This window comes from Dermacentor variabilis, chromosome 8 (genome assembly GCF_050947875.1).
Source record: "Dermacentor variabilis isolate Ectoservices chromosome 8, ASM5094787v1, whole genome shotgun sequence".
Lineage (NCBI taxonomy): Eukaryota > Metazoa > Arthropoda > Arachnida > Ixodida > Ixodidae > Dermacentor > Dermacentor variabilis.
This window is the reverse complement of record NC_134575.1, coordinates 107,082,493-107,093,932: the sequence shown is the minus strand read 5'-3', so window position 1 is coordinate 107,093,932 and position 11,440 is coordinate 107,082,493. Positions and strand designations below refer to the sequence as shown.

Here is an 11,440-nt window from a genome sequence, read left to right as displayed (position 1 = left end):
CCCACTAAGCTGGCGTATGTGCATAGAGTTACTATGTGAAGGTGTACCAACGTTTTTAGAATAAACGTTGGTATGTACGTCCCCCAGTACGTCCTCAGAGAGTAGTGACCATTTGTGGCTACGGCTGATTGTGGCTTAGAGTCAGCTGAATGAGTGTCAATCCAATCCTATCCGTCGCCTCCGCCGCTGCCGCCGTCCGTGTTCTTCTGTTCCTGTTTAGCAAGCCGACATAAATAATCAGCGGCCCGGTCGGCCGACGCGTGCATTTCTCCTCAGCATCATCCCGTGGTGTGCGATGGCGGCGAAGGAGCGACTGGACACCATTCGCAAGCACCTTCAGGGAACCGGCAATGAGTCCAACGACGAGGCACGCTCCCAGAACGGCGCCGCCGCTGCAAAGGGCGTCTGCCCCGCCGCGCCGGTCGCCAGGACCACCACGATTCCGAGGCGAAGGTGGGCGCAGTGTGTGCGGACATTTCTTATTTTTTTCTCTTCACGGGGACGCCCTGCCGGCGATCAAAGGAGTGCCCTCCGCACGGCCTACCTGTCTTGAGAGCCGGGGGAGGGCGATTAACGCGATTCCGAATACCGCGCGCGGAGGGCAACGTACGATACCTTACTTTTGACGCGCGCGCACATGAAAGTTGTTGCTTTCACGTGCGATGCTAATTTAGTAGGCGTGCTCGCGAGTGTTCCGGGTCGCGTAGGCGCTCTCCCTGTCGGTTTTTCTTGCCACACACGTGACGGGAGACTCGGCGCAGTTCTAGAAAAGCCGAAGGAAAGCAGAGCAAATGTGCGGAGCGCGCAGAACAACTTATTTGACGTGCACACGCAAGAACTAGCTGCTTTCGCTGAGAGACGATCTGGTCTCTGTCTACTTGGCGATTGTCTATCTATGTCTATCCCAAAGCTCGCATACGCGCATAGTATACTCTTCGACAATCAATTGTTTGCGAAGTCGTCGACCGCGCCGATTACGCGTGTCTTCAAGGAAACTTGGGTCCGAGCTAATCCTTTCGTGTCCGGCGCAAGACCACTTATCGCGGGCAGTTGGGAATACGCTTCTTTCTGTATTCTCGATTACGTCTTGCCGTGTTTACATTACCTCTGACGAGAGCTGTTGCCGACGACACACCAGCGAGTGTTCTGAAGGCCGCGGCGCTTGCCCTACCAATTTTTCTTCCGTGTCTTCTTTTGGTCTGTAGTTTGCGCTCAACCACCGAACCTAGTGCAGTTCATTTCCTCCGTAGTTCTCTTCGGTTTATATTTGTGCTTGTTGAAGGGCTGTCTATCTCTCCGCCCGCATGTGCAAATCGTTAGTAGCACCTGCCTTCGTCGGACCGCATATATAGGGGCTCCCAAGCGCGTTTTCGGACGGGTCGCCCAGCTTTTGAATACTTGCGTGCGAACGACTTTGCCAGACGCGCGCCGATTCAGTTTTTTTGTGCGAAGCTGCATGAATGCAAACGGCGTGTTCGGAGTCAGATTTATTTCTCTAGGCGCTGCATTCTGGAGTTGTAACTTGAACATCTTGTCGCAGCATGTATATATATACATATATATATGCTGCGACAAGATGTTCAAGTACACGTACACTATTTTTATTCTTTATCTTTTTCTCTAATTTTCCTCAGTCATCGATCCTCGGAGTACGTACTGCCTTAAACACGTATATACAGTTCGTTGCAACGTTGCATATTCGAATTCCAGTGTGCCTTGCAAAAAGCTGGCCGTAAAATCGTCGCTTCTTGCTCGTGCGTGCGCTATAGTTTTGAAAACCAGTCGGTCTCGTGCGACAGAAAATTGCACGTTATCTTGTTTGTAATATATGCTAACGGCGCACACACACTGCAGAAGCTGGGATACTCGTTCTGAAAGGTCGGTGCTTGCGCACGGAAATTGTCAAGTGTTGCGTCAAATGACCAACTCTTCATTCGAAGCAGTGCGTTGGTAACACTGTTGGTTGCTGCAGCACTTGCAGCCACACAGCCGGTCCTTGTGGGCGAACGTGAAGAAAGCCTTTCGTGACCATCTGTCCGGGCAGGGGAAATTCAGACTGTTCGAAACACACACACACACAAAACGAGGTAAAAATAAATAAGTAGATAATACATGCAGGCCCAGGTGGTTTATGTGAGGAAACAGCACGTGGTTTTCTTCCTGCTTCTCTCTTTCGCCTGAAAATCGATGTTAAGGCTAACGACCTTTTTGAAGCCACAGGTGCCGTTTATAAAGAAAAAAATGCATTGACATATTGCAGTACTTTCAATGCATATTCATTTATCTGCGTTTGCATTCAGTACGTCCGGAACATTTCTACAAATGCTGCTGTTGCCGAAGTGTTATTTTTTTTTTTTGCTTTTGTTTGCTTCATTCACATTTCGGCTTGTGCCGTAAGAACCAATAAACCCGGTTTCCCTTTTGTAATGCCGAAAGCTCGGTTGCGTATTCTTCTAGGAAAGGCAGTATAGCTTTTTGCAGTGCATTCAGTTTTCTCGTAGGCCCTGACCGTTCACAGTGCCTTTATCTGTATTGGGAGCCGTGTTAATCAGGCTACTACAGCGCCTTTCTTGTAAATCCCGACATGGTAAAACTACCAAAATTTTTAAACTTTGTTTGTTGCACGTACAGACGGCGGCTCCTGGCAATGACAGTGGGAGAGTCGTCATGTTTTATATTTTTTTATTCTTTCCCCCTGTAGAATGCAGTGGTCGCTGCTGGTGATTGAACCCGGAACCTTGTATACCCGTCAAAAGAAAGTATACGCACCACAGGCTTCCTTACATGAAACTGAATTTATTTCGTAATTCAGACGCACAAACTGACATTGGGGCCTACAGTGGAAAGTTCGCAATGCCGAGTTTTCGCTGCAGTCCTCAATTTCAAGTGACTTTCATAGGCGGATAAGAAAATCGGCTTCATCGCATATGCTTTTGCTAAGGGAGTACATGCGTATCTATGTAGGAAGACATACAATTTATTCATGTTGCTTGCATAGAAAAGAATTAATGCCAAGAAAATGCCACCAAATATCTTACGATGCGCTAAAACCGACCCTGAAACCAAATTACGCAATTGTTCGGCACATTAACCGTGCGTAAAGCTTAACGCCTGTGTGTTTGAAAAAAAATAAAAAAGCACACCGTAGAAAGTATCACTCAAACTGCTTGCACAAGTGACATAACATGACAACAAAACCGCCATACGCAGTTGAAAACTAAAAATATGCTTGAAAGCACACTATACAATCGAATTTTTTTCTATATTCGCGTCCGCCATTATCGATATCAGCAACGTCGTGCCGGGTGGGAGGCAGATCTCGTAATGCCAATAAAATTCACATCTTAAGTGCGAGTAGATAATCGTGAATCTTCAAAAAAAAAAAACACTACTGACCGGCCTTCTCCTACTGTGCCAGTAGCCGCAGGATATGTATATACAGAAACCGAGGCGTCACAGTGTGTATGTTTTCTGCGCGCCGTATACATTCGTCCGTATTCTGTCATTGTAATAGGTATCCCTGGTCTGAGATAAGTATGTTTCTGCCAAGAACAATAAGCTTCACGGAACGCGTTTGATTACATTCAATCAAATTGTGGCTTTTTTTTAGCCTCGCACCTATAGCAGCGGAAGGTTATAGCCATCTAGCATTCGGGACAAGTCCGCATCAAAGAGGCAGTGATGATTACGTCATTGTGTCAATCCGCGCTGACCGCATCCCATAAGTGTTCCTTCATACCGGCGGAATGTACTTTTCTGCCATGTGCTTTGCTTGATGACGCTCAATGGAGGAACGCTGGTCGTTATGCCAGTGGGAAGTCGCGTCGTGGAGTAATCGAAGAGCAGCAGGCGTGAGCGCATATCGTGCGCGTAAGCGTTACTGCTGCGCAGCAAGACGCGGTGTATAAGGTGTAAGTTATGCCGTTGGCTCTGTCCCACACACGCACTTTCCTTGTATACTACATGTATATATACGCAAGCATAAAGAGACAACAGAGTTTCAGTTTATCGGCGAACTTCCCCAACGTTTGCGGATTACCGGCTTGCCCGGTATGTGAACGCGCCGGTTTGGCGGCAACATCTCAGGGCTCAGAGTTACTCGAGTTTTAGCGTGTCCGGTATTCCGGTAAACGCAGGCGTACTGGGCGTTTTGCCGGATAGGCAAAGGCGTCAACGTGAGCTGCCGGAGTGGTGGCGCGGAGCTCAGCCAACAAACACAGAGCTAATATTGCTGTAACCGATCGCATTCTGCTTCGCTGCTAGTGTGAATTGTCGGCACCGGCGCAGTCGCAAACGCCTTGCCTTTTTCATTTTTTTTTTTAACACTCGTGTAAGACGAAAACCTGTCGCTACCAGTGTTGCTGCCGTACGCCTCTCTGGTAGGCAGGTGAGCCGAAAATGGTAAGAAGCTTACCGACGATGCGCTAAAACCCTTGTCAACAACATACTTCGCCCCCCACCCCAACCGAACTCCTGGGAAAGATGGGCCGCTGCCCGACGGAACGCCAAGCCGCCAGCCAACTTCATCGAGGAAATTCTCTTTCGGCTGAGGTCAGAGGCCTGGACAAGAGACCACTAATGGACGTTTATTATCCCTCTCCCGCGCGGCACGCGCACTTCCTCGTAGCACAGACATTCTGTCCCGACCATTTGCGAGCAGTAACAGTTTCCGCCTTCGTTGCCGTATAATGTTCCATAATGTTAATGCTGTCATTCTTCTTACATTAGCAGCTGAGCAGTTGTCAGTAGAGTACGCTGCACTAGACATTGGCAGGACGTCTTGACTAAAGCTACCGCTTCTGATTCCTCCTCCAATTCTTTATTTTCTCTCTCTCTCTCTCTCTCTCTCTCTCTCTCTCTCACACACACACACACAGCTTTCTTTCTTTTTTTCATATGGCACCCGCGTCGTATGCGTGCACTCCACCTTCCATCCAGCTTTCGAGATGTTTGCCGTACTATGTCGACACACCAACAAGGCTGGTAACTAAAATTGTCAAGAAATATCCGGCTCTCTGCATTTGGTGTGTATTGTGAGCTAATGGATGAGTGTACAATTTTAGTTAATAATGCCAGCAATCTGTTTGCAGCCATAGTTAGTACAAGTGACGCAAACACTTCCGTCTTATGCTGACAGAAGAAAGTGAATGAGTGTTGCAGAGACGTTAACGAAGTCAAAGGAAGGAAAATTTAAGACCATATACAGCGTTGCCGTGTTGCGCGCTACAGAAGCTGACCGTGGTAAAAAAAATTTAAGGAAGGTTAAAGCGGAAAATTATTAGTAATGGCTCCAATGTGGCGTCATTTCTTTGCAGCACATCCCTTATCCTGCGAAACCTACAGAAAAGTAGGGCAAAGAGAAGGCTGACCTGCCCAGGCATCGAACTTACGACCTTCGCGCTATTATATAGCACAACGCTCTATAGCCGTCTGAGCTAGCTGATCGGACGGCTTGGTGGCAGCGTTTTGGCTGCCTCGAAAGGGAGACTTACTCTCCACTCATTCTTGGCTTATCGTTATCGGCCGCGTGTCGCATATCTACGCGGGGTCGCCTCCCACTATTTTCTCGCCCTCTTAAGCTGACATCGTTTTCCGCACCATCTATAGACCCTCGATCTTGAAACCTATACTGCGATGTCGCCGGTTTTGACCTTTATTCGGTCGGACAGCCCCTCTCCTGTAGGCCGTACAGGGGACAGGCATGTCGCTCTTAAATGGTCTGAAAACTGGCCAGAATGTGTTCTGAGACCTTGACGGAAATGAAATGGCCATGATTGATAGCGATAGAATCCGGCACGCTGTTCGTCATTTGACTAGGGATTATAATTTTAAATTGGCAATGATAGTCTCGAAAACCTACGAAAACCAGCATAGTGGCGCGGCCTGGCGCTGAAGTCTTGGAGCTTCGGCTGTGGTACGCGAGGTTACTGTACCGGAGTGGGCCGTTGCTGAGTGCTGCATACTTGTTGCTTAAAATTGCAGTTCGTGTGTTATTAGACGCTTGTGCTTTTCTTTTTATCCCGTGCGTATTGCAAAGTCCACGCCATAACGAGCGTCCCTCAAAGCACGTGGGCGCACATGCTGCCATACGCACGTGAGTTTGCGAGTAATAGTCCCCAGAATTGTGGCGTCTCCCTGCGAGATGCAAAAAAAAAATAAAAAATAAAATGCCACCTACCACGTTGTGCGGTAAATGTATGCACCAGCACTACAATATTAGCGCGCGCGTGGCTATAGGGCAACACGCTGAATCGCGTAAAAGCGTAGTTAATTCGCTTTCGAAAACTTGGCTATAGACAACACTCCTCAACTGGTTAAGGAGCCAAGCAGTTGGACAGGAAACCACGAATACACGTTGCTATATGTTATTGCAGACGTAACTTAACTCTTCGATGAATCGCAGGAACGTCCGCTTGATAAACGTAGTACTTTCTCACGTTTACGGCCGCACTTTTCGTCTGCCACCAATCGATGCCGGCGTGTGGTCGCTCCCACTGTTTTCAGCATGCTTCCAGTGAACGACCACATCCTCTCTGCCGATCGAGAAATTCTGATAAAAATGTTCCACGACATTTTCCGCGTTGCCACTTCATGATTAGACACTCTGACCTATAAGGTTTGCATTGCTGATTGCACTATGAAATATTGGGTACCGCAAAAATGCGTTTGTCAGTCCCGTTAAGTTACTGTATCAGGGACCCTATATATTACCACTAGTCGCTTTGGTAGCGAAACGACGCCAGGCACCGGCGGCAAATCTGGGTGAGGGCGGGGACATCGAGTTTCGTGCAATGATTACTAGAGGGAACTCTGGCGCTATTGTCTGCGGGAGCTGCAATGGCAGCGGTTGAGCCGGCATTGGAATTGTGGGAACTGCGTGGACTTGCCTAAGCTTTGTCCTTCTGGCTTCAAACGACTTCGTAACTCGGTATTTTCAACTATGTACTGCGTAATAAATAAATAAATATTGTCAGAATTATCCGACGGCAGGATTCGAAGACAGGACCTCTAAGCACAGAGGCCCGGTATTGAAATCATTGCGCTACGGATGCATGCATCGACAAGCGACGTGAAACGCTCTTATGAATTTATCGCGGGCATGCCAGTGCCTTAAGACGCTTGGTGTGTTTCGATCTGGCCACCTCGGCAAGCTCAATCGTTGCAATTAGTAGCGATTGTGCGAGTTCGCAACGTCTTCTGCACTTCGAAGAGTAAAAATCGCTCTTAAATTTACGACAACGAAGGCATACAAAGCGTAATATAAAAAGCCACGAGAGCGTCTGAATCCACAAGCACGAAGGTCAGACAAATCCATTATTAGATCTTGCCGTTGAGTGCGGGAGTTGGCCGACGTTGAGAAAGACTTTGAGATTAAATATTGAATATATCTATTTCCTACAGATTGGGGAAGACAGGTAAGAAAGCTGCAAGTGCAGCTCGAAAATACACACTGTCCCCTATGAAACTGAAGGTATATTTACATTATTTGTAGTAATAAGACAAAGTAATGAACATTCATAAAGTCATCGACGGCCGGCAGCAAATCGGACGCTGCGGCCCGTGGCAAGTAGAACGAATGAATGAAATAAGGAATGGCTCCTCTTCCCGTCTCTCGCTTTTAATCCCTTCGGTCTCTCTGGGTCACGTCATTTTCGCCAATCGTCGAGCCCGCTCAGGTGTCGTCATTTTGTTCCAATGGTAGGCGCCGTCACATTCGGCAGATGGGGTCGCTCCAAGGGCTCCACTGTGAGACGGGTGACTTACCACCGGCGTTGCCTTGGTGTTGCCTCCCCGCTTGAAAGCTCAGCTGGAGGAGACGGATGGTTTTCGAACGACCTTTCGGAGCTGCAAAACAGCTCTGCTCCGGACCAAGATCAACTACCGGAAACCGTGCCAGGCTCCCGTTGTACTTTCGGGAAGAGTCAAGCAAGGGTGGAGACAATAGCTCGACGTGCGGCACCTGAGGTGGGGGTCGCCAACTTGTCTGACAGGTCCGGGAACGTGGTAGACGAGCTCCTGCACACCCTAATTATAATGCGACGGCGATTGGATGTGGTCAGGGAACTCCAGTGATGCCAGGAAAAGGGTCCGTATCCAACACCAAGTACTCCACATCATTCCCATGGTGGGTCAATGACTGCAGCGCCAGAGTTCCCTCTGGTTTGTATGAAAGGATGTGCGGGGAGGAGCTGAGTTGGTGTTATTTTTTAACAAAGTGGCGATGTCGCAGCCGAAAGCACGCATTCTTAGCGAAAACTCGATAATTGATAATGATAAAACCTTGCTCGGAATGTATCTTTTCGTTTTTGTTTTTCCTGCGAGTGGCTTTCTAGATGCCTTGCTATTCTTAAACAATAGATTTAATATAACTCCTGCGGTGGTGAGTCAAAAGCCGTCGTATTAAGGGTACGGTAGGCAACCCCCGATTTTCTAAAATCGTATCGAATCTGAAGATTGCTGTTTGCCCATGTAGTAAAGCAGCTTTGATGCACCGTGCATATAGCTGACTGGTAAGCTATATGCTATGCAGAAGTCGCGACAAATGGAGGTGCATATGTCCGCCTCGAGACAAGAATTGAGGCAATACCACTTAGGCTAAGTCCTGTGAGGGCAATTTACTGCTTTTTTACGTCTTCGAAATTGTCTCTACAAAAGTCGCTGCGACTCGAAAAAAAGGGGGGGGGGGCAAAGTTCTCGTTGAGGTGGCTAAAATCTCGCTAAAGTTAACGACTTTCTCGCTGAATCAGCATTACATTATACTCAGTTTCTTATATAATTAGTAGTGAACGCATGCGCAAGCTAGCTACGGACGCAGTGCAGTCGTAGAATTGTGTCAATCCCCGCGTTTCCCGCGTGCAATTTATCTTGATGTGCAGCGCTTACTACGCAAGAGCTACTAGGTATGTTGCGACGATACGCAACTTAGGGACGTGAATGTGCGCCAGATCGCGTTACTATTTGTGCGCCTTCGTGCTTCCGGTATGCGATGCGCTACGTTTCGGCCGCGAGTGCAAGCGGTGCGCTAAGGCCATGGCTGGTCGCAGAAAATTGTCACTCCGCTCGTTCTGTCGAAAATACATGCGGCCATCTGCGGCGCGTTCCCTGTAATAATTGCTTCGTATTTAGTGACGTAATAGTATGGGACTTAAACATTTTTTTATCGAATGACCTGACGCATACCTACATCCTTCGTTCATGTGTGACGCACTATTTTTTGTCGCGCATGCGAGAATGGAGAGAAACCTCTCAAGCCTTTGCAGCGTTGCCTGCTATGCATGAGTAGTAATAGGAAGGAGCTGCGTTATCGCGATGGCAGTTTCTATGCAAAAGGCACATACGTCGGCCCAGTGGCGACGTCGCCGATTATGCCCATCGTTGGCATTGTGTGTTACGTTATCCGGAGCAGCGATCGCCTGGCGTGTCGTTTGTCGGACGATTAACGTGCTCCCACTTCGAGCCACCTTGGAACGTGTGCGTGGAAAGCCGCGAATGGTGACGCGAATAGGTTCGCCAATGTGCGTGCTCTTTTCCATTACGAGTTCGTCGCTTGACGCACGCCTTTACAGGAATGTGTAATGAGGCACCGCTTGGCCATTTCGCGCGTGTTATATAACTGGGAAATTCTGTGATCCGGTCGATCCGGGAAAAAAGAAAAAAAAACGCGCTCTCTTAGCGATAGCCGACGAATACGACATCCGTGTTTGCTGCCTGCCAACTGTACCGCCCGATTCGTGAGCTCTTCCACCACCACCCCTTTCCGCAAGGGGGTTGAGCAATGTTGTATACCTGGGAATAACTAACCAAAACCAACCCGACAAGAAAGTGAGCAGCCGTTGGCTCCGAGCTGACTACTATAATCGTTTCTTCTCGCGACGTAATTCGCGATTTTCCCGAGTGGCAAACGTTGTAAACGGCGTAAGCTCTCTGTTCCCTCTCTCTCTCTCTGTTCGTCCCTGCATCCCCTTTCTCCAGTTGAGGGTAGCAAACCGGACATGCGTCTGGCTAACGTCCCTGCCTTTCCTGTCCTCTTTCTCTATCTTTTAAAACTGTAAAAGAAGGTTTTGAACACAGCTGCAAGCTCAAATAACACCTGCGATGAGTGAAGCTGTAGTTGAAAGAGAGAGAAAAAACATTTATTTGGACCATCGAGGTCGTTGCTCGTGAGGTTGAGTGTGTGGTATCCTCATTCCAGGACTCCACTAGCCATGGCTGCTCGACGTACTTGAAAACTGTGCACTAATTCCGAGACCTGGTGGGCACGGAAATCTTAAAGCAAGCTGCTTTCTTTCCGAACCATCGTGGATTTTCCTAACCTGGCTACACCGCTGAATTTCAATTGAATTCTCGGGTTTTACGTGCCAAAATTACGAATTGATTATGAAGCACGCCGTGGTGGGAGACTCCGGATTAAGCTAGGGTGGCCACCCACCCTACCCGGGCGTCGGGCATTGGCGGCGGGGCACGTTTCCAGATTTCGCGTCGACTGTCGCCGACGTCACCGAGTTTGCTTGCCCACTAGGTGTCGCCACTAAAGAAAAGCTTCACTCGTCCCCACGAATTTAATTTCTCTTACCCTTCGGAGGGTCCCCTCACCGGGCCCTACGAGTTGCAAATTTTGGTTATACTTCGGTAAACGGTAATGGGGCGCGTTTCACCGAAGTTTTTTCTTTTTTTTGTAATCGGTTCATTATTGGAGGAGATAGAAGAAATTGACTGTCCTGCATACCGTGCCGCCAGGAAACGAGCGTCGCCGCCAACTCTGCCTCGACATAGCTACGGTGTACTAGGGTAGCATTGCCATAAGTTGTGTTGCTTCCCTGCCTTCTCCCATACCGCAGCCTAGGTACAGTGTACTAGAATAGGAGCTATTCTAGTACACTGTAACCTAGGGATGTCGAGCCTCGCCACCTAGCTTTCTCTCTCTCTCTCTCTCTCTCTCTCTCTCTCTTTATTTTTCGGCGTTGCTTCTTTCGCATTGGATCACTGGTCATGACGAAACACGTACACGTGTGACTGCTTTCTGGCTGCGACGGGGCTCTCTGACTGGACTCTAGTTTTCGGTGGCATGCAGCGCCGTCATAGTTCGCGGACACGATCGTCGGCCCGTCGTGTTTGCGCTACGTTTGTCATTCAAAACGGCCAAACCTGGCGAGGGGCCCCTTAATTGGTCCCTGAAACGGCTTTTCTGTCATGCTCCTAGACATGCAGGGTATCCGAGATACACTTTATGTCGAGGAGTACGACGAAAAAGCTTGACAACTATCTCGATTTGTCCGTGAGACTTCCGAATTCCAGGAGATTTTCGGACTGTTCTCTCGATTTTTCGGACCCGCGCCATAAATCTTCCGATGAAGAACTAAATGTACGTCCTAACCTCGCCGCGAAAAAAAAAAAAATTACGAGAACCGCTTCATCTACGGTACGGTCGCATCGTAATTGT

The 11,440-nt window shown here is 48.6% G+C and overlaps 1 protein-coding gene across 2 annotated transcripts in view; it reads left to right on the top strand.

Annotated features, from left to right (window-relative positions):
* Window positions 1-169: 169 nt before the first annotated feature.
* Window positions 170-11,440, top strand: part of Agps (alkyldihydroxyacetonephosphate synthase) — a 161,979-nt gene continuing 150,708 nt past the window's right edge. For both annotated transcript variants that reach the window (XM_075702721.1, XM_075702720.1), the window contains exon 1: window positions 170-453. In XM_075702721.1, the coding sequence (XP_075558836.1) occupies window positions 296-453 (158 nt within the window). In that variant the 5' untranslated portion in view covers window positions 170-295. The remainder of the gene's footprint in view (window positions 454-11,440) is intronic.